Here is a 24,732-nt window from a genome sequence, read left to right on the forward strand (position 1 = left end):
ACAACATATGTTCTAAAAGTCATTGACTGTTTCTATAATCTTCTTGCAGCTTTTCTCTTTTTAGCTGCTTGAAGCTATGCCAATCTAAGATCAGCTAAAGAGGTTTAGAGAGAAAACGGTTATGAACCGAATTATTTCAAGTAGGATGAAATCTCCACTTAGTGTACAGAATACACTAGAAGCTTAAAGACATTACAAGGTAAATGTCTCCTCATTTGCATTTTTATTGTATTAATTACTGTTATTGTTGACTGTTTGAAATCAGAAAAAAACCCAGAACACACTGACAAAGTTAAATAAGGAGGGTATGTTTCAGTACTGTTCATGATTTTGGCACTGGCATGATAAGAGTGTCTATTCGTTTTTATTTTTTTAATTACAATGACAAAAATCATCACCTCAATGTTTGATTATTGAATCGTATTTTATACTTGGAAATTTGAAAAATCTTTTGCAACTCCACAAGCCCAATGGAAGTTTGTTTCCTAGGCTGACAGGCTATCCTTAATTCACTTTTCACTCCATGAATCCCATCCTCTGGTAAACTTACTACCTACAAAGAGGTATCTACTCTGCAGAAAACCCAGAAGCTGAAAACTTGGTTGTATTGGCAACTTCACTCTTCCTTTGACATCCATGCGTGTTGCTTAATACACATGCAGGAACAAAAAATTTTAAAGATGCAATGCTTACTTTGCTTAAAAAAATGTGACATGTCACATGTCGAACTTCAAGCCACTTAATGTTTCATGTAGATACTTAGTAATTTTGAATGTTAAAAAAAAAAAGATACGGTTAACACTATTAACTCAGCTGCTCCTTTTCTATCCAGGTAAACACTGCTTTTGGGCGTAATAAGCCAGATTTTACACATCTGTCAAAGACTCACACTTTAAAGCCACAAAAAAGGCATTTACAATATCAATGAATGACAACAATCAACAATTTGTTTTCAGGAAGTAAGCAACTCCCAACATGTCTCATCAATTTTTTAATGAAAGCACCCTAGTAAAATCTGTCTAATACAAAACAGAGGACAAGCTGTGGAGCATTCACCATGACCTGGATTGCAGTATTGAGAAATGCCCTGTATATCTCAGCTTCATTCTTAGACATTAGCTAGTGCTGTAGCTACGTTTTTTTCTACTACGTAATTTTTTGACACATGGGTAGAAAAGAGGAATGGGTGCCAGCTTCCCCTTTTCATTCCTCAATTCAATACCTTCCAGTTTTAATCCCCTGCTGAAGAACTGAAATCAGCCCACCTTCCTGATACAGTAATATTGTCTGAATAAACAGGTATTTCCAATCCTAAAATATTTTGCATCAAAAGCTTTGATATTTTTAAATAACTTGTTCTTAAATTGAATGCACAGCTTTTCTTTATTTGACTGCCAAGTAAGTGTATTAAAGTATTAAAATTTTAAACAAATTAACGTATTATTTTCAAACCTGTCATATTTTGCATGTAAATAATCACCAGCTGTATAAATAAAAATTAAAATAGTTCATTACTGGCAGAATCTACAGTCTCCAAACAGACTTCAGAGACATTTTCACAATCCAAAAATTCATTATCTCCAAACCAAGGGTCAAAGAATACCTGACTCAAGAGTAATGGTCACTCATGTACTGATGGCCTGTCTAGGAAAAAAAAATTAAAAAAATCTCCCTTTCCTTAATGGCCAGACAGTGAAACTAAATAACAGACTCAGTCCCTAACAACGCTTACTTAACTGATCCACTACCACGCTTTCCTTCTTGCATCACCAAGATTTTGCCGGGGATTACATGAGTCACAGGAGCTCTAAGTAAATATTTTAAAATGGGTTCAAAACGTACTGTTTGAATCTTGTGTTACTTTAGAGCATATTGCAATAGTCTTGCTCCCCAGTGGCAAATACCTGCAGAGACGAGGACTTCAGCAACACTCTCTTATTGGAAATTCCTTTTCAGATCAACTAAGTAGAAGTTGTGCTTCTGATCCAAAGTTCAGTTCACAGCAGGGAAACATTTCTCATAGATCAGTTGAGTTAACGGGCTCACTTATTGCTGCTACATGGATGATGGCAGCCTGGCAGGAGGAAGCAAGTGTCATAGCTCAGGACTGCAGTGCTGCTTTAAGAGACAGGCAAGTAAGAAAAATCCTAAATCTGAATACGCTCAAACCACGAATGTATTAATCTCAAACAAACTTTGCTGTTCCTTGATAATGCATTTACATATGTACTCCCAGCTTAGTTTTATTAATACAAAGACAAAATAATTTACCTACTTCTATTTACTTACCTGTGCTTATTTTTTGCAAAATGTGTTATGAGAATGGGTAAAAGCTTGACCAAAAACTAAGAACAGGTTGTTAGGTAGTTTAGTCAGCATGCCTCAAAGGAATCTGTGAAACACTAGAAATGAGATATGCCACTTGTGAAGGTTTTACTGTATTAACACAGTCTAGCAGCCCTGCTTCAGTTAAATACTTTTACAAGCACCTTGATTAGAAGAGGGTCCTAAATTAACTTAAAATTTCTTTTTAATTGAGAAATTAAAATCAGGTCAGAGAAAGTACCAGATATTACACACAGAATTTGAAACACTCCACGTTTATGACATTTGTTCACTGAACTTCAGAAGCACCGAACAGCTGAGAATGTTTTATTTTTGTATCCTAAATCAAAAATTTAGCTAACGCTTAACTTTTGAAGAAATGTGGACTTAACGAAAGCTGCCATTGAAAAGCTCAGAATTTTTCTAAGGCTCAGTCTTAGTATTTGCTATGCTGCTCTGTTACACTCTCACAAAGCTGCTTAAAGAAAAAAGGCTTGGTCCTTCAAGGTGAGAAGACTGAAGTTTAGGCTCTGAAAGAAGCCTGACACACTGCATGCTTGAGGGAGCTGCTGTTTTTTTCATGTGATTTACAACAGTAGGAGCATTCAAAGCGCAACCACCTCCTCTGCACAGCTTACACTTGCGCAGAACAGAAAATTAAGAGGATGATGACTGTAAAGCACTTTTCTTCTTCTCCAACCAAGGGGGTTTAGTCTCAAGGATTCTCTAAACTAGGCTAATTACTGACTAAAGCTGAAATAAACTCTGGCTCCTACAACTCTCTCTTTTAATACTATATCGGGAAGAAGAGCAGCAGTTTATAGATTAGAGGCCAGCATAAAGCTAGAACAAGTAAAGAACTAAGTAAAAATCAGCGCAGTAGAGACAGCACGTGCACAGCACCTTAGAGTTTCACATACTAGAAAAAAGATAGGCCTGCATTTTTGGTGCTTCAGGTTACATATCAGTTTTGGGATTTCCCTCAGAGACTCCAGTGGCCTGTGTCCTAAATTACAGATGCAGTAAGAGATGCTTGGCTCTTAAATGCCCCGACAACTCATTCTTATTGGCACTGAAAGAAATGAAGCAAATCAGATAAAACAGTTCCGTAAGTCAAATCTGGGATAATAACTGTACTTACTGCTGAAATTTGCTGTTGTCACAGTTTGGAATATTCCTGCACAAGACTAGAAAAAGACTTGGATAGATTGAAAGACATGCTTACAATTCAGCTTGGTAAAATTTTACAACATTCCTGGTTTCAAGGATAAATATGAAGCTTGACATACATTCATGCATGGTGTTTTTCCGAAGGGTCGATGGAAAGGGGGAGTGGAAGAGAGAAAGGAAAGCAAGACTTCTACTGTCCTCAGCAGAAGAGCCTTTTACTTGCCCCGTGAAAAACTACCTAAATTCTGAAGCTGAGATTGTAGAAGCTAGCAGGAGTTCGCACAAGGAAGAGCTCAATATGTGAATTCACAACTCACAAAGCACTGGGCAAGATCCAGAGTTGCAACAGTGCCAGTTGCTTTCAACTATTTCTTATAATATCATACTGTTACTGGTTAGCAGTAGGTCACAGAAGGGTGGATTCTTGTCAAATGCTGTTTTAACAGTGTTTTGCAGTAAAAAGGGCTAATGAACCATGGAAGTGAGACAAATTTGGGAGTAGTGAGTAATGCTATATGAGTATGATCCAGACAAATATACACCAGCAAGACTTACCTGCCTGCATGACTGAAAAAGCATATTTAAAATGGCCTTTGTTGGATAAGATCTGGAGTTACATGTGCAGTCAAAAAAGATACAGTACTCAGGTTAGAACAAATGAACAAAAAGTCTACCACATGGCAAAAGGCAGGGGTAAGAACAAGATGCCAAACCAAATTCTTTACAAACACCCTGGACACTTGCTAACATTCAGAAACTTCGTATGTTTTCACTGAGCAGTTCTTTTGATTCATGTCAAAGACATGACTACAAGCTTGCCAGGGCTCACTGCAGTGCTCCTTCACTTTCCATTAGCAGTTTCTTGAAACACGTGACATAGTGGTTTACAAGAGAAAAACATCAATGCACAAGATTTAGAATTAAGCCAGGCAGAAAGCAAGCACAAAGTTCTGTGTTAAAAAAACAACCCATAACTAGTCCAAACTGTATCCAGTTGGTTCTATGCCTATGTAATTATCTCTGCAAGATTAGGCTATCTAGTGGGTAAGAAATAAAATATAATTGATCCAGGAGAAGTAATTTAACACCAACCGCTAAACAAATTTTATTAAAAATGGACTTTTGAAGTTCTTGATGGAAGATGAAAGAAAGGTTTAGTTAGGTGTGCCTGACATAGTAAGAGTATTTTTTGATGCTTAAAGAAACAGATTGAAATGAGTGTTCTGAACAGTGTTCAGGTCATTAAGTTGTGAAAATGTCGAAGCAATTAGGATCATAGAATCAAAATTTAATGAGAAGTCTGAGTTAACACTTTTAATTATTGGTGCACTACCTGAAATGAGTTTTAAAATATACTTTTTGTTGCTTCTTCCATACCAAATGAAATATGTTTCACCATTTGTGTCTTGCTCTGGAAAGACTTAACTCCTGAAAAGAAGGAAGAGTTGTTTATCTACACCTTTCCTCTTCGTAATTTTTTTTGATTTTCCCAACATAAATGGAAGCAAACTAGGTTTAAACATTTAAAAAGATATAAAGGTTTATTAAATGAATCCAGATTTGACAGTTATCACATAAATTAAACAGCAATAAAATTTTACTAGGGTTTATGTACAGATCACAGTGATTTTCATTGTGCAATGAGGGCTGACTTTGTAACTTTGAACAGTACTTATACATGTGAGCTACAACAAGCAACCAGCAACATACGACGTTAGTCCAAGTTAATCTTGCAAGTCTAGCAGTTCAAACTGATTATGCAGTACACAAATGCCTGCTACCACTATCACTACATACTACACAATGGAGTATTTATAAAGCAGTCAAGGTTTGCCATAGAAAAGTGCAAAACATGGAAAGTCTGTACACAGTACAGTACAAAAAGGAATCATGCTACAGTCATTGAAAGCTAAAAAATAATTCTATAGCATAGGAAGCACTGCATCACAACTCTTCTGAATGGCAAGCAGATGGGCTGCGGAACAGCCATATCTTAATTGCTTTCATAACTGCAAAATCCCTGTTCATTCATTTAAACATAGTTTAGTACCTATATTTGATCCATTAACAATGACTTTTTACAGTGGAAGATCACATTAGTTAAAGCTCAGTAGCACACATATTCATTGATCAAGCTAATTTACAGGAAAATCTACAGCATGTTCTCCATTGAAATCATGAAGCATTTATGCTATTTGGTTACAAGGCAATTGAGTTTACAATGCATGTTTATCACTTAAAACGTCGAATTGGGCAATTAGAAATATATATAGATATATAAAAAACTCAAAAATAAAGGTTGTTTTTTAATGTTTAACATTCTATTCACTGAAGTGGAATACCAAAGGCCTATGGGCTCTTGCAAGAAAACAGTCTATGCAACAGTCTATATGCAAAAACAGATGTTAACAGAAGCAACCATAATAAAATGAACTTCAGAGAATACCATACTTGAATAGAAAATAAAAAAATGTTCTAGTCTGCCTAAAAAAAACCCCATAAATCCAGAGTCCTTAGTGCAGTGTGTATCCAGGGAATTCTGCATGAGCACTCAGACAGAACTACGTTAGTGGGCCATGAAGTCCCAGCAAAGACTTAAAATAAAACAGACTCACTTGTGCAAATAAATAAAATGGGCAGGTAATAACAGCTCATTAAGTTCAAGACTGTAGATAAAATAACTGATCACTTAAAATAATGCTTAAAAAAATGTTGGGGTTTTTTTTAGTTAAGGATTTTAATTAAAAAAAATTGAAAGCAGTTTTGTACTAGAAAGCGTGTTGACGAGGTCAGTAGTTATGCATATGTACACATGGCTCTGGAAACAATGTAAAATCAATGGATTAGCATTATTAATAAGATTGTATTAATTTCTTTAGTCTCTATCATAATGAATGTCAGTGCATCCACTGCCAGCAATGGATAAGATTCATAAAAAGAAAATCCACTATCTCCTGTTGTTCAAACATTCAAAACTTCTAACCACCAATGTGGCACATTAGTCAAATGCAACTTCATTCCCTCAGCTTTGAAGACTTAAACACAGTGCAGTTTTTAAATTTGAAAAAAAAAAAAGTTATATTTAGCACACTTGTACAATTTTTAATAAGACACTGGTTTTGTAGTACTCAGATTCCATAAAATACTGTAAGCTTACATATTAAAAAACGCCTGACCTATGCATGCTTCCCTTAGGCAAAGTAAACTGTGTTTTACGTGCTTCAGTTTTTCTGATTGATTTAGAATAACTAATTCCACAGATGCAAATATGGTGGACGAGATTAGTTTTTTCAAGGAGTAAGGTATTTTTACCAGGTTAAAATGATAATTTTCTAAGGATTTTCCTGTATTTCATTACATGTGCCTAAACAGTATTTACTGATTGGCAGCTGGGGCCATCAACATGTAGCACTTGCGTAACATCAAGAAGACTTTGTGATATTCCAGAATTACCACTTTGAACTATCCTGATTTTGTTACACATTGTGCATTTTTGCAAAGACTTATGCAATCTCTTAAAGTTAGACTTGCTGTATGAAGAAATAAATCTAATACTCTAATACCCTAGAAGTTGCAAGTTCTCAACAGCACTTCTGTACTGTTTAGAGCTAAACAAAAGAAAACGGAGGTCACTTTTCCACGACGAGACTCCAGCTGCAGATCTGTCATAAAATTATAAGCATGGTAATTTCATTAGCAATTACTACAGTATTTACTTCATAAGCATTCAGGATTTAGTTCAGAAAAATGAATCTTTGGCCTACATTTCTTACGGCATTTCAGATCAAAAATGCGGAGAGCAGTTTGTAGGAGAAACTGTCTGTATGGTCTACTTAAACAGTTTTATGTAGAGCCATCAGTCATAATAGTGGAACTCCAGTGAGCTTATGTGCTTTTGAAAAAAAAATATTTTTGGTCTAAATATCACAGTTTCACCAGAAGTTATCTAAAACCACAAGATCTGAAAGAATGTATTTACTTTTTGAAATCGAAGCACTTCAAAATCAATTCCCCTATGTTAACACAAGTATCACAATATGTAACATGAAAAAAACCTAAAAAAAGATCCTGACTGTATACCATCTACCTTCATGTTTATGTGTATTCATACGTATAGATACACACATATGCACATACTGATATCTGCTGCTACTTAAAATGAAGCAGTATTGCAAATACTGCCTAAACACAGTGTACTCAAGCTGCTAGAAAGACGTTAGTACAGGATGAAAAAAAGAGACTCCTTACATCTAAGGTTTGAACTCTGTACATATGTAATTCCTGGCAGCAGAGACTTTAGGACATTTCCAAAAGCAGAAGCAGAAAAATTAGGTTATAATATATATTCAGTCTTCCCTCTGATATTCTGAAGTGCCAAGCATTCAACAACAACTATTTCAATTATGAAAGAAGTCTGCTATGGCTCATGCTTTACATTTGGAGAAGACAGCAATCTTGAGAGAGAACAATTCCGCAAGAGCCAGTTAGAGCCCTTTTATCAGTATGCACTGAATTGCATGTTTACAGAGAGTCTTCATGTGAGGAGTCTTGTTTCAGACAGTGTATAATCACTCAATATCCTGGTTTGTAAAGAGACATCACTGTAACAGTACTTCATAAAATTAGCCATTAAGATGCATCTTAATCAACAATAAAACATGGCCTTGTCTTTCTGCTTTCAAGTACTATGGTTGCAAGTGTGAGGCATTGGAAATTTTAGGTACAAATCTTTTCTAAAACTTAATTATTTTTTTTTTTTTACAAAGAATTATAAAATGTATATAAGATGATGAAAAACTCATTTATCCTTTGAAGATTTTTATTCCTAGAGAACTTCTTGAAAAACATTATCTGAAAAATAAAAATCATAGACTCTGCAAAGTACAAAAATTTACATCTTTGCACAGTTCCTGTGCTTTAGTTGTATTGTATTCATTATATACATATATACTAATTTGTGCTTTTAATTACACAAGTTTAGTATAAACTTATAAAATTAAGTCTATGCGTTAACTATGCAAAAAGGATCTGGGAATATCAGGTAACTTAACTAAACCATAAGTTAAAAAAAACCCCTAACATATTCCATTTTAGTGAGTCTACTTCAGAGTAGACTATCAGGATCACAATTTACTAAACTAATGTCAAATGTTTACAGCAAAAAATTATTCTTGCCTGCATCCAACTCTCTTGATATTTACTATATACTAATCCGCATATCTGAATGTGGTATCATTCTTATCCACAAAGAAAGTCTTCATTTACATATGAACTCCATTTTTTTCAGACTTGCTCTTAGCACTTCCATTTCCTTCCAGTTTCTAAGACAAAAAAAAAAAAAAAAAAGAAAAAGGAACACAAAATACAACATGGAGCATGTGAATTGAATGACAAGTATCAACCTATCACAGTTATAAAACAGAATCCAGGGTACAGAATTAATCTGATGATCTTATTCCTCCAACTAAAGTCTTCACTCTTAATATAAAAATCTTGCAGTCAAGAACAATCACATTTCCTTATCTGTCAAATCAATCTAGATATTTGCTTTTAACACATTATTTTAAAAGTTTTAAGGACAGAAGGACTTAAATATCTGAATGTGAATAACTTCATCACTATAGAACACCAAAGCCTGTGAGATAAATTACCTTTGTCATTCTGTAAGCCTGCTATACAATATTTTATTTCAACAGCTTACTTTATACTATCTATTACTGTGCTTCATGTTGGTTTTATGAGCTGTAAGGAAGTATTAATCACTGTTATGAATCAGAAGATGTAATTTCTGCATACGACTCTCACTCACAGACCTGCAATGTTTCAAAGAGGACTTCTGACATTGGACATACCTCATCCAGTGTAGCTGTCGCATTCAGAAGTTCTTGAAAATTTCTAGATCTTTGGGGGGTACTGGAGGCGTCTTGTTCCAGTCATCTTCAGGATAAGCTTCAAAATTGGAAGTATCCCCATCATTGGATACTTTTGGTACTATGGGAGGCTAGTCAGAACAAGCACAACAAAAATGTTAGTGCAGCTTCCTCAGAGAGCTCATCTCCACCATATTAAAGCAGAAATTCTATAAAAGACTGATTAAACAGAAGGGGTACATACTTGTAAAAGTTAACCTTTTTCACCAACAATGAATGGCATGAGAGAGAAGCTTGCAGCGACATAGACATGTTCCAATGCTTTGTCTATATTGCAGTTAAACATTGTGGTTAAATGACACTTATAATACAGACACCTATTTTATTTAGAACTCAAGTTCTAGCTGCTTTGCAAACTGAAGCTAACTACTGCAAAACATTACTGCAATTAAGCTTCCAGGCATGTGCCATTACAGCATAATCTGCCACTCTCCTTCCTGGCTCCTCTCCTCTTCTGTGGCCTATGAGCAAAAAGGAGTGTAATCACATTAGGTTACTTTCAACTAAGAGTGAGTCTTGATAGCAGCGTGGGCAATTGCTTTCTAACTGAAGGAAAAAAGCCTCCTCTTCATTGCTTTCAAATAGATTGATTGCTTTTAAAGGAGGTTGAAATGACTAACTAATGTATTCCTTGCACTACCTACTGTGCTTTTTCCTTGCCTAGCAATAAATTCAAACAGGTAAAGAAATTGCTGCACTGTAAAAACCCATTTCAAAAGGATGTCTGTAAAAGCACCTTAATTCAAATGGATCTTTTTAAGGAGACTCAGAGGTGCCAAGAGTAGTATCTGTTTTCTGTTTCTTTCCTCAGATGATCCTTTGGATTTCTAGTATTGCCCACCAGCTTCACAGTACCTGTAGTTTTTCCTTCTCTTATATCTGGCATTGAGATTATGCTGACCTTCTGGCCACAGGCTATGAGATAAAGCTCCTTTCTGGAACATTTCATTAATGGCAGGAGCTAATGTATGGCAAAACCCTTTTCTTCTCTCAAGGGACATTCACCTCTCTACCTCCTTCTCAGTAACAGAGTGTAACTATCATCATGAGTCCAACAAGACACTTTAGGATGAGAAAACCTTATGGATGATCACCAAACTGGCTAATAAAGTCATACCACAGACAGTACTATAAAGTACAGCAAAATGTTATTCTGCATCTCCTCAAAAAGATAGAAGTCTGGCTTCCGCTACCTCTGAGATCTTATCTGATCTTTTGGGCTTCTCAGTTTGAAACAATGCCATCAGCAGGTTTTCAATAGGAAAGAAAGGGTCCTGAGGGATGGTACTTCCAAGTTTCAGCCAAAAGCAAGGTCCTACTTTTGCAATGTGGCAGTCACAGCATACTGCCCAGATGCTTAAGAAAACATGGAGAATCTGCTCTGCTCCAGAAGACTATCTGCTCCCCTGTGCGCAACGTCTGGTACCCTCACCTCCCTCTAAGCATTTTGGCAGGAAAACCAGTTTTGTGAAGTGACACACAAAAAGAGAAAAATTAAAAAAAAAGAAAGAGAGAAATGAAAATCCTCTATTTTAGATTAACAAAATTATTTTCTCTCTTACAGCCATTACTATTATTTGTATAATACTGATATTTAAGATCTTATCAGGACCATGAATCAATGCTTCATTTATACGATAGGCCAATTCACACTTTTTACAGGGAAAATGGAGCACTGTATCCATTATTTCATATTTTCAATCTTTTAATCAGTATGAAATAGAGTGAGATTGTGAAAACTAATTCTGAAGAATATGTCTGCCTCTATAAATAACGAAGTGAATTTCTGACCCAATTCACATCCTTGCAGTATAATTAAGCAGCATCTCGCCTTCTAAGAGCTTAACATAACCATCACAAAGATTAAGAAACAAGTTTTGGATTCATAATAATTTGAATACGACGGTGACTCTTTTTTTTATTTTTTTAAATAAAAATGCAACACAAAGGATGTTTGGACCAGAGACTTTTGATTTGTAGCTCTAACATTCAGGTTTTAATACTATTTGTTTGTTATTTATTTGGTAATACAGTAGTTTGTCATAAACTTCAGAGTTGAAATACTTATAAAACATGTTATCATCCAGTTTGTGTTCTTTGCAGATTTGTGTGACCAGAATTCACAGTAAATAATTAGAAAAGTATGACTTCATTACAATAGATCTACATAAAATATCAACTGGATGTAGTAATCATTAAAAAAAGAAAACCAAACCCCACACATTAAAAAAAAGTTTACGTTGTTTCAAAAGAAAAAAGCCAGCTACAGCTTTGTGTTAGGATGTTGTCTACAAGAACACATCAGGAACATTTTCATCTCTTATCTATTTTGCAAGAAGTCAATTTAAGATATCTAGACAGAAATTCATTATAAGAAACTAATGCAAAGAAAAGGAAATCCAAACATTTAATTGGTACTTGACTGACTGCATATGGCAATCTATGTTACTGAAAATCATTGCTGTATGAAATTGTATTAGTTAGAACTTTGAAAAAGGAAAGAAGGAAGACAGTTTTACTTCCAAAGGACTTTAAAAAGCATTTTGCAGTGTTGATAGGTTTTGCAAACATCTGCCCTCATATAATACTAGAATTCAGTGCTGTTAAAAAGTATATTAGAATTGCATTCATAAATCCTTCTCTCTCACCTTCCCTATTCCTCCTACTCCCATATGCTTTACATTTTATTAAAGCATTTACCTGAATTGAACTTGGCAAAAAAATTTAAAGCCCAGAGTAAAATACTTCCACATACATAAGGGCAAGAAAAAAACTCAACCAACCAAACCACCAAACCTCCTCCACCCCCCCAACCAAAAAACCACCTACAGCAAGTAGTTACTTACAAAATCCTAAAACTGAAAATTGTATTAATTAATCAACTTCAGCAAAACAAAGCAGGGTTGGTTTGTTTTTTCAGACATTTCACATACAGACAAAAGTGCAAATAGACATTAATATAATTAACTCTGCAGTGTAAAAGGGCAAAAATGCATGTGATTACTGATGTGTGCATATACACACGTGCTCATACACACATATGAACACACAGATGCAACAGGCAACAAAACCTCAACAGATCAGCTTAAATGAACAGTAATTTCTTGTTGTGATGTCCTGTACAGTACTTAGCAGAATATACCTTTAGTCTCCTTTGAGGTACAGCATCCCAATCTATAGACCTGAACCATCGATGTCTCTTCACATCATCTGCTCCATTCTTTAAAGAAAAAAAAAACCATATTTAATAAGTTACATGTATGCCAAACTACGTATTTCATCATAAGAACTCTGGTATCAAAGCAGACTAACAGCTTGTATAACCTTTTTTCTTTTCTCAGGTGATAATCATTAAAAGATTCTACAGGATAAATTCATAGTGTTATTTCCCTAGCAGATCCCGAGTTCCAGCAATAAGATCTAAATGTCTTTTTTTAGCAGCATTCTTCTGACACAAGGGAGATCAAGAACAGGCTTTAAAATACCCACAAAACCATTCACTGCAGTTCGATTCACTTCTGTTTTCTCCAACATTTTAGAGAATGCCTCTTATTTAGATATACTTTCTAATTTTTACACTAATAAAAAAAAATAACTGAGGGTTGATGGCGTCTTAAACAAAAATCACATCTGGGAAACATGTAGTTCTATCAAATATTACAGACGTTTAGTGCCGACAACAAGAGGTTGTCACTATTGTTACAAAAGTATATATACAAAAATCCATTTGTTTTCATTTTACATATATGGTTAAAGGTCTATTTGTCTTCTAATGATTATTCTCTCTGGGCTGACTGTTTTGATTATGTACATAAAGAATTAAAATGTCTTCCTTTTTCTTTTTTTTTCCCCCAGGATGAAGTTTGGTTCAAACACAGACTCATTCTCAAAGCATTAAGCACTGGGGAAAACCAGCTAGTTCTCTGTCTCAGGCCTGATCACAGCACAGTTTGAATGCACAGTACTCAAGCTCATACTGCATGCAGCTCCACGGAACAACGCATACCACACATTTGCTTTTTTCAGATACATATGGAGTGGGACTATCCCTGCTCATATCCGAAAAAGCAACAAGGAGAGTAATTTATCACCTAGTTCCCTTAAAATCAGATCTGATTGAATGCTTCACCAGAAAATGCCCAACGCGATTTAAATCTTTTTAAAACAACTACGATTACAGAAAAGGATCAGGCTTAAGACTGATCTACCGCTCCCACGCCAAGTCCCGCTTCTAATTAGAACTATTTTTGATTTTGACATTTTAGCCAATTCTAGGGAAAATCCTCAAACCAAACCAAAACAGCCACAGACTAAAAAAAAACCCCAAAAGCCAGTCAAAAATATTTCCCAAACCCCATGTTCGAAAAAAACAAGGTTTGCTTTTGTTTTTCTTCAAAACTGTCAAAAGATGTAAAAGTTTTCACTGGTCAGTAACTTTCTAAATTTTCAGCTTATGAAAGTTTGGTTTTAACCCTCCTGCTGCCCCCTACCCCCCAAAAACACTGCAAAGAATTCTGAAGGATAAGAAAAACATTTATTTCCTAGCTTTTCTTACCAGTCTAAGTTTGTGCCATAAAAGGCTCTGAAAAGGAACTTTGGGCAGTGGGTTCTCACATGTGTACTTGTATCAGTATGTTCAAGGAACCTTGATGACTGTGCATCTTTTACCTCCTTCACCTATGTGCAACATAAATTGTACTTTGTCCAAAAAAGCAAACCTCTAACCTCCCCTGCCCAGGGAAATGGAAATTTTAGCTGTCTCTAAAGAACTAAAAGATTACACAAGCTAATTTAGCCATTTGCAACACTGTAACAACAATAACAAGTCAATGAATATAGAATTAACATACTCTGCCAGAAGGGTAAATTAACCTACACTGAGTTTTGTGTGGTGCTTTGGCTAGCCTGTTAAAGTACCAAAGTTAGTTTATATGCAGCTAAATTCTCACTGCACTACCACCCATAGCTACTGCACAGCTGCAGAATCAAATAAGCTTGTAATACAGCTGTCATCTTCTTGGCATTACAAATAGTACCACATCAGGTCATCTCACAGAATTCATAGGATTGCTTTGGGTCCCTCCTTGACATATCACAGACACAGATGTATTTCTGAGGCAGGCTGGAATGTTACCTGAGACACGTGAGCATATTTTTGACTGGTAAAGCTGTCACTTTCAGAAGTCTGTTCAGAATAGTCTGTTCAGAATAATTCTTCTTGGTGGAATACTATTTGACTGTGATTAATCAGCGCCCCGCCCCCCCCAAACTATCAGGACAATGACCAAACATCATGTTACTACAACAATCCTTATATTCTTTAAAATAATTTTTAAGCTTCAAATTTGACGAGTGCTCCTTCTGGGATTGAACAACTCCAAAGAACCAACCAAATCAGCTGGCGCCCTGTCCTACAGGATTTAGCACCATGTTTCTGGTCTAATATAAGTCTTCAAATGTCCAGAAATACATAGTTAAACCTTGCATTTAGGATTGCACAACCAAAGTAATGTATGGGAAAATATATGTCAATTTCATGCTTATAAAAAAAAAGCCATAGAAGAGCTGTTCTACATCTTTCCTACAGAACTCTTTCAACCTTGTGCTATGTTCTGCATTACACCTAACATTTTATACTGACCTTCATATTTCCTAATCGTCTTGTTCTGTCAACCACAAGCAGCTTCTTAATAAGGTCTCTGCAGTAAACAAAACATGTTTGTATTAAACAAAAGTAATTTATATTTGACTGTCATACAAATGTTACAGAATATAAGCATACTTCCCTTTGAGTAGCTAATACTGTGTATAATTTACCCATTCATTTCCTTCATATTTTAGGACACTTAGGAGTGAATGATAAAAAGCAATAACCTGTTCTAAAAGGAACTTGCAGAAGTCTTGCAAGTTCCTTTCAGACTCTTCCAAGAAACAAAGGAGAAAAACTTTCTCTCTCTCCTCCCCTGCCCCACCAAGTAATACCATATCTTTCTTTGCATTTTTGTATTTTGCTAGGCATTCCAAATCTCAAAATGGATCTCAAACCTATTTGGTAGAGCACAACTCTAATATATATAAAAAAACACAGATAAAGCCACACCCTCAACTTTATACATTGACATTTAAATTCTGGGGCAGCTAAATATTCAGAGAAACCATGGAAGAGCTAGTTATCTGCCTAAAACTAGTAATATCTATAAGCTTTAATTTCATTAAGAATGAAAAGCTTCCTCTGAGATTCTAGTTCATTGAATAGTTCTACATAAAACTAAATCAACATTTTAAAAGATGAACATAAGTGTAAAGATGTAAAGGACTTCCGTTTATTAGCAAAGTACTTAGAATATTAAGCACCAAAAACCTCCAACATAAATCAAAGTGAGTATTAAGTTAGCTTGATTAGTTATGAGTAGAGAGAAAAAGCTGGTTTCACATTTCTATAAGCAATTACCTTCTATCTTAAAGATTATTTTGCTATTTATTTTTAAATAATAGCATTTTGGTCTCATTGGATAAAGTACCAATGACAGGAAAGAAAAAAAGTTTAGCCATCCTTCTTGTTTCTACAGCCTCAAATACACCTGAGAGATGCAATACTGCATGACAAGGTGGGGATCTACAGAGTATGGCTAATTCAAACTTTTAACTTTGCAAAACGTTTAAAAAAACCCATGAGCTTTATTTACAGAAAATAATGCAAACTTATTAATGACACACCTGCCTCTCTCCACCCCTAACTGTAACACCTACTACCCCAAAACAAAAACAGTATTCTGTCACCTATCCTTGAAATCACAAAAGCATATGCACAAAGAATATATGAACTGAGAGTGAATGTGCTAGACTGTTTGAAAAGCTGTTGTATTTGGCAGGAATATAGTTCTAGAATTCAACTGGAAAAATATTCAATTGCTAGATAAAAGGAGACTAAAAAAGTCAAGGTAGAAAGCAATTTTTAAAACTCTCATGGTCATTCCAGCCAATCAATGTTTGGATTAGATTATGTCATGTGAGTGACTGCTTTTACAGTCACCTTCGCAGAAATACCTCCTCCTAGTTCTTCACGGAGAAGACTATCCCTTATGGAGAAGGCCACAAGAATGGCTATAACCAGACTTTAAAACAGAAGTAGGACTGAAAAGAGATCCAGAAACCCAGAACTAGTTTCACAGCCTATATGGCCAAAGATAAATCACGGAGTTTCCTATTCCTATTTAACCAGAAAATATTCAATGGATCATTCTTGGCTTGCTTCAAAAATTCATCTTAGAAAAGCACAGTTAAGGGATGAGCTTGCTCAGTGATACTGTGCTGTCACTAAAGATGAAGACATTTTCTGCATTCAATAGAAGAAATATCCATTAAATTGAAACAAATAATAGATAGTTTAATGCTTCTTTATTATAGTTTCTAAAGAATAATTTAGAAATGATCATGTCAAAATCAATCTAATAGATATCTTGCTGTATGTATTTGGGGAATGAAATTCTACATCAAGGTCTTTCCAGACTAATAGTCATTAAACTGCTATAGCACTGATGTTTCGTTTGGTATTTTCCAAAACTGCCTTTGCAAAGAAAAGTTTACAAAAGCAAAAAAATATAAAGAACTAACTTATAAACTCATTTGTGGCCTAAGAAATAGGTGGAGCATAATTACTACTTATGTTTTATCAGAAATGAAGTAACACAAAACTCTGCCAACAGTTTTATTTTGGATTTTCTAGTTGGTTAATTTATTATCATCATCATGGCAGAAGCTGCTCTTCAGAAGAGATCTGAACTAATGGTCAAATGTGTCAAGGACTTCTTGTATACAGGACAAAGGACTTGGAGAAAACATTTGATCAAACTTCAAGGTGGCTAACAAAATGCACAGAGTACAGAGTGATATGAAGAGATGCTAGCTCAGGCCAGAAGGAATAGCACTTATACAAGACACACAGCAGTTATACAGCACAGTAAGAGACAGCGAACACCATGCAGCAGGAGGGAAAGCAAAAGTGGTACAAATTCAAAAGGTAAAAAGCGTGTGAGGGTGATACAGGGTAGGCGGGTAGAAAAATGTCAACCAGTACATTTATGTAGTACATCTAGGTAGAAAAGCTTTCTCAGAGTTCAAAAAGGAAAACAGTTTTGCTGCCTAAGAGCAGAGAGTTAAAGTTCAATTGTTACAAACACTGTATAGCACTAATACTTCAGACATAGCCAGGATGTGACAGGACTCCAGATGGTATCTCAGCAAGGATGAAGCCTAACTGACAGGAAGAAGAGAGAGAAAGCAAATGGGATACAAGTAAGGTAAGATGCAGACTGTCTTCTTATGACAAAACAATCTTGGCACTTGTGCTTTAAGCTAATGGTGCAGAGATATCAAAGACTATCCCATTCTGCACATTGTGGTTTAAAAAAAAGGACAAGGGGTTGACGGAACAAGAGATATAAATACATTATGCTAACAGCTCACTGCAGAAAGCAGGTGAAGCCACGCAAAGGAATGAGATCACCCAAAACCACGGTGTGAAAGGAGAAAGGCCCAAGCTAGAATCCCATGAGACCCCTTAAAGGCAGGAGTGTAATGGGAATGAGCTGCCAAGCACACACTGAAAGAACATCTGGATAAGAAAAGCCGGGAAACAGGTGTATAAACAACTATGTTGATTAATGTATCCTACAGTTCATTGACAGTCACGTCTAGACTGAAGAGCAAAACCTGCATATGCATGCTTACTACCGTAACTAGGAAACTTCACAGCATCATGCGTCTTCTGGACAGTAGAAATCAGTGGTGGTCTATGAATATCAAGCACAATCAGAAGCTAACAGCATCTCTACTTCTAAACGCTTTCACCATGTTAGACAGGTTGCTAGTGATGACAACCTAATTTGAGCCGTTCATCTTCTGGTCACACTCTTACACTTTAGCGCACACAATACTATGTGAGATACTTGGTTTTCTTCCTAAGAAAGACTGGGTTAGGAAGACTAGACAATGAGACTACACTAAATTGGGAACAGCATTGAGATAGTAAGTAAAAACTCTGTTAAGAACACGCACAAATCAGAGACTAATCAGCCTAAGGCGACATAGACATGCTTGATTCAGTGCACCTGATGATTCAATGGAGGCCTAAAAATTCCTCCCCAAATGATTATTTTTTCAAGAGAATTCATAAAAGTTCAGAGAAAGTTAGACAGATTTAATTAGATTTGCTGAACAACATTTTATCTATTTACCTAGTGGTAACAGTAAGCAAGTGCCATCTCTAAGGTCACTTCTTCAAAACATCTTGGATGATTAATCTGGGAATGTAAGTATAACTTCCTGTCCTCCCTCACTCATTTCTGCTTCTGAGGAGAAACTTCATGTTTAAAATCGCACTTACTCTGTTCTCATGTTTACTAACAATTATTTCAATTACAGAATTTTTAAATAGGGAAAAAAGCATTTATTCTGCAGTATTCCTGTAACGACTGCAAAACCCTATGAGTAAAACCCACACATGTATGTATGAGACTGCATATCGAACTGGGACCCTGCTATCAGAAGTGGAAGTTGATTTTACACTGGAACTTCTGAAGTATCAGAGAGTTCATTCAAGTGGTTATGCTGAGACTGATTTAATTGGTACGTAGGCATACAAAGGAACAGTTTAGTGTTTGCTTCCTGATCTCCTAATTTTTACTCATATTAAATTATTTCCCTATATTTCTCCACTTTTCTTCCTTCCACACACCAACCTGGTATCAATGAGCTTTGTACAAGGTGGAAAAGCATTTCATATTCCAAAATATGCAGAAAAGTAAGAAAGGCAGATACTCTCTTACAACTGTATCTCCAGCTTGAAGTCTACCAAACATGTAATTTTACTGGGACTGCAAGAGTAAACATAATCTAAAATATTTTCCAATGTGGTGCTTTAGAAAATCAGAATCTGGTGTCTGGCCTTCTGTGAAGATCCTTTAGGAACAGTGCTCAGGAGGTGATTAGAATATAAAAGACAGTGTTGGGAGTCATGGACTTACTTTACATATAAATCCAAATGCCTCGGGAAATCTATTTTGCCAGCAAGAATCTTCTGATATATACCAAATGGATTGTCATCAAAAAATGGAGGAAACCTATTTTAATACAGCAAATTTTTAGAGGTTAGAAAAAGAATTCCTAAAAATCTTATAATCAATATTATGTTACAGTAATTCCCCTCAGAAATCATTGGTTATTAGTTCTTTTTGGTAGGGTATCATCAATCAAATACTAACTTGAAGAATAACTTAAGTTAAGGCTGCTATTACAAAACAGAGAACATTTTTTTATGCAACACATTGAATATAGAATTAAAACTGAAGTATTACAAGAGAGATTTTTGTTATCTTAATACAGTAAAAATATCAATTATGAAACAATTTTCAGTGTTAAAGTAAAAAATTATTTGCCTTTATCTATAAAACCCAAGTATATCCTTTCCAAAAGAGCATTACCATTTTCTGATCTTGTCCTTTAACTGCAGGCATACCCTTACTCACAGATAGTTTCTATCTAAAGTGTCAAAGGACCCTCATATGAATAGATTGTCCAGTTCAGTTATTTATTGTACTTCTTGAATTACAGAATCACAGAATGATAGGGGTTGGAAAGGACCTCTGGAGATCATCTAGTCCAACCCCCCCACCAGAGCAGGTTCACCTACAGCAGATCGCACAGGAATGTGTCCAGGTAAGTTTCGAGCATCTCCAGAGAAGGAGACTCCATAACCTCTCTGGGCAGCTTGTTCCAGTGCTCTACCACCCTCAAAGTAAAGAAGTTCCTCCTCATGGTTAGATGGAACTTCCTATGATCAAGTTTGTGCTCGTTACCTCTTGTCCTGTCACTGGGCACCACTGAAAAAAGACTGGCCCCATCCTCCTGGCACCCACTCCTTCAGTATTTATAAGCATTGGTAAGATCCCCCCTCAGTCTTCTCTTCTCCAGAATAAAAAGACCCAAGTCCCTCAGCCTTTCCTCATAAGAAAGATGTTCCAGTCCCCTAATCATCTTTGCAGCCCTTTGCTGTACCCTCTCCAGCAGCTCCCTGTCCTTCTTGAACTGAGGAGCCCAGAACTGGACACAGTACTCCAGACGCGGCCTCAGCAGGGCAGAGTAGAGGGGGAAGACAACCTCCCTCGACCTGCTTGCCACACTCTTCTTGACGCACCCCAGGATGCCATTGGCCTTCTTGGCCACAAGGGCCCATTGCTGGCTCATGGTCATCCTGTTGCCCACCAGGACTCCCAGGTCCCTTTCCACAGAGCTGCTTTCCAGCAGGTCAGCCCCTAACCTGTACTGATGGATGGGGTTATTCCTCCCCAGGTGCACTACCCTACACTTGCCTTTGTTGAATTTCATAAGGTTCCTCTCTGCCCAACTCTCCAGCCTGTCCAGGTCACGCTGAATGGCAGCGCAGCCTTCCGGTGTGTCCACCACTCCTCCCAGTTTTGTGTCCTCAGCAAACTTCCTGAGGGCACAGTCTATCCCTTCATCCAGGTCACTGATGAATATATTGAACAGGACCAGACCCAGTACTGACCCCTGGGGAACACCACTTGTTACAGACTTCCAACTCCAAATTCAAGTATATGATTTGTTAAAGAACATTTGAAAGACTGTTCAGAACCTGAAATTCTCTCAAAGTGCAGCTGTCTTTCTGTGTTGGACAGATAAAGTATTTATTTCATAATCTTCCCAAGATGATCAGTAAATCAAGATGCAATTAAAATTCTACACTTACTATTTTCTAAAAAGTTTATGAAGTTCTTGAAGAAGATATGAGGTAACAGAGAGACTACTTCTTGTCGTATAGCTAAAGTAAGAATTAAGAGAGTTTTCTGTTGTGCTTCCTCTACTAGTATAACACATACCCTGATTACTGCAAGAGGCTCAGAGTATGGGTGCAAGAGTACTGTCAGTACAAGCAGCTTAGCCCAAGTGCCAACAGGTTTTCAGAGTGGCAGTCACCTTTTTAGCAGTGACCAGAGGAAACCTTTTAGGGGAATGGAATAACTAACTATTCATCCACTAATCTCAGTTCCACCTTGAGTTCTGTAACATGACCAAAGCATCCCTCTTACTACGCTTCTGGCTCAAAACCCCTACAGAATAGAAAAAATAGGGATTTTTAATATTAACCATATTCACCATTACAGTCCAATGTTTAAAATGTTTTCCCATCTCCCTAATGTTTTATAATTACTTTCTAAGAGAACTTAACTGCATGCATACACACACAAAATACAGTGCTGGTGGCTTTGGAAATCATTGGTAGCACAAACAAGGATGAAAACAACATTTCTTCATTTCACGTTCTTTCCTTCATTTTAGGTTACTCAAACTAGCTTATTCCTCAACAAGTGTTATGCATTATTTCCATTACATAAGTGTTTTCAGAAGTACTAATTTCTTCATTATTCAGCTGATGGTCAAGTGGATTAGCATTTCCTTTGAAATACTCTACAATTCAGCCACAGACAAAACCAAATTCCATCAGAATAGTTAAATAAACCTGTCTGCATAAGGTAAAAAATTAATACTTCAAAGCACAGGAAAGCATGACAAAACTATCTGGTTAAGGAAAGACTGAAGAACATTTGTTGGTGGAGTTCAGAAATGCAGAGTAGTTTCATTATGAAAAACTGAATAGTCTCAGCAAGAAAAAAACCTGGAAAATAAACAAACTAAGGAAAAAAATATTTGTGTTTTTATAAAATCCTGCTTCGACACTGAAGAACAAGGAAAACATGATAGATACTTAACATGTGTAAAATTTTCCCACACCAGAGACACTATCATATAAAGTTTCTTTTTTAGTCAGGCAAAATTATGTCCTTCACATTCTCCAAAGCAAGTTGACAAACAGTACGCTCAATTTCCAATTTTGTATTTGTTATTACATATTGCAGAGAGGGGCAAAAGCCCAGCTAGAGCCCATTCTGGCCACGGTCATAAGGGATAGCAAGAAATGTTTTTACAAATACATTAACAACAGAGAGCCAATGAGAATCTCCATCCTTTACTGGATGCGGGATGGAACATCATCACCAAGGATGAGGAAAAGGCTGAGGTACTTAATGCCTTCTTTGCCTCAGTCTTTAACAGCCACACCAGGTATCCCCTGGGTATTCAGTCAGCTGGAAGACAAGGATGGAGAGCAAAATAAACTCCCCATGATCCAGGAGGAAGCAGTTAATGACCTGCTATGCCTCCTGGACACTCACAAGTCTATGGGGCCTGATGGCATCCACCCAAGGGTGCTGAGGGAGCTGGCGAAGCAGTTTGCCATGCCGCTCTCCATCATTTATCAACAGTCCTGGTTAATGGGGGACATCCTGGATGACTGGAGGCTTGCCACCATGATGCCCATCTACAAGAAGGGCCAGAAGGAGGATCCGGGGAACTACAGGCCTGTCAGCCGTACCTCGGTGCTGGGGAAGATTAAGGAGAGGTTCATCTTGAGGATGCTCACAGGGCACGTGCAGGACAACCAAGGGATCAGGCCCAGCCAGCACGGGTTCATGGAAGGCAGGTCCTGCTTGACCAACCTGATCTCCTTCTATGACCAGGTGACCCGCCTGGTGGATGAGGGAAAGGCTGTCGATGTTGTTTACCTGGACTTCAGTAAAGCCGTCGACACTGTCTCCCATAGTATTCTCATGGAGAAGCTGGAGAATCGTGGCTTAGACAGGTGCACTCTTCACTGGGTAAAAATCTGGCTGGATGGCCGAGCCCAGAGAGTCGTGGTGAATGAGTGAAATCCAGTTGGCGGCGGGTCACAAGCGGAGTCCCCCAGGGCTCAGTTTTGGGACCGGTCTTGTTTAATATCTTTATCAATGGTCTGGATGAGGGGATAGAGTGCACCCTCAGCAAGTTTGCAGATGACACCAAGCTGGGTGGGAGTGTTGATCTGCTTGAGGGTAGGAAGGCTCTGCAGAGGGATCTGGACAGGCTGGATCGATGGGCCGAGGCCAATTGTATGAGGTTCAACAAGGCCAAGTGCCGGGTCCTGCACTTGGATCACAACAACCCCATGCAACGCTACAGCCTTGGGGACGAGTGGCTGGAAAGCTGCCCTGCAGAAAAGGACCTGGGGGTGTTGATTGACAGCCGGCTGAAGATGAGCCAGCAGTGTGCCCAGGTGGCCAAGAAGGCCAATGGCATCCTGGCCTGTATCAGAAATAGTGTGGCCAGCAGGAGTAGGGAAGTGATCATGCCTCTGTACTCGGTGCTGGTGAGGCCGCACCTCGAATCCTGTGTTCAGTTTTGGGCCCCTCACTACAAGAAGAACATTGAGGTGCTGGAGCGTGTCCAGAGAAGGGCGACGAAGCTGGTGAGGGGTCTGGAGCACAAGTCTTATGAGGAGCGGCTGAGGGAACTGGGGTTGTTCAGTCTGCAGAAGAGGAGGCTGAGGGGAGACCTCATCTCTCCCTAACAATTACCTGAAAGGGGGTTGCAGAGAGGTGGGTGTTGGTCTCTTCTCTCAAGTGATGAGTGACAGGAGAAGAGGAAATGGCCTCAAGTTGTGCCAGGGGAGGTTAAGGCTGGATATTAGAAAAAATTTCTTTACTGAGAGAGCGCTGAAGCACTGGAACAGGCTGTCCACAGAGGTGGTGGAGTCACCCTCCCTGGAGGTGTTCAAGGAACGCGTGGACGTGGCATTGTGGGACATGGTTTAGTGGGCATGGTGGTGTTAGTTGATGGTTGGACTTGATGATCTTACAGGTCTTTGCCAACCTTAATGTTTCTTTGTGATATTAGCATCTATAAATGCATAAAGCTATTAGAATGAGACTTTATAACTATGTATTACAAAGGTGCCAGCTGCAGTAAGCAGACTGATATGAAATGCAGGGGTTTTTTTCTCCACCTCCAAACATTCTGTACACTACCGAGGTGTGAAATCAAGACGAATAAGAAGTATGTACATGCTTTTACATATTTACATATGTTTAAATTGCTTTGCTTTCCCACTTTCCAGAATTACTATGTCTAGAATTCTTGAGAGAAATTTAAATCACACTTGGTTATATAAGAATATAATGGCAATACTGCTTAAAGTGCATTTGAACTATATGCAAAATGAGAACAGCTTTGAAAGTTTACATAGTTTTCTTGAAGACGAACCAAATAACTTGACTTTGATAGTGCTTGCAAATGTCAATCTGCAACACAGCAGAGATTTTAGACAAAACAACGCAAGTATTGTGCTCAAGCTACCTAATAAATCAACAACCCCCTGCCCTTGAGTTTCAGACTGTCTTCACACCATAACACAAAT

General features: G+C 37.3%; 1 protein-coding gene across 1 annotated transcript in view; it reads right to left on the reverse strand.

Moving 5' to 3' along the window:
• Nucleotides 1–8,783: 8,783 nt before the first annotated feature.
• PRKX (protein kinase cAMP-dependent X-linked catalytic subunit) overlaps nt 8,784–24,732 on the reverse strand; it is a 61,550-nt gene continuing 45,601 nt past the window's right edge. Inside the window, exons 5-9 of the mRNA XM_059824402.1 lie at nt 19,451–19,546; nt 15,067–15,124; nt 12,568–12,645; nt 9,348–9,496; nt 8,784–8,816 (exon numbers count right to left, since the gene is read on the reverse strand). Coding sequence (XP_059680385.1) covers nt 9,371–9,496; nt 12,568–12,645; nt 15,067–15,124; nt 19,451–19,546 — 358 coding nt within the window. The 3' untranslated portion in view covers nt 8,784–8,816; nt 9,348–9,370. The remainder of the gene's footprint in view (nt 8,817–9,347; nt 9,497–12,567; nt 12,646–15,066; nt 15,125–19,450; nt 19,547–24,732) is intronic.

Source organism: Gavia stellata, chromosome 1 (genome assembly GCF_030936135.1).
Source record: "Gavia stellata isolate bGavSte3 chromosome 1, bGavSte3.hap2, whole genome shotgun sequence".
Lineage (NCBI taxonomy): Eukaryota > Metazoa > Chordata > Aves > Gaviiformes > Gaviidae > Gavia > Gavia stellata.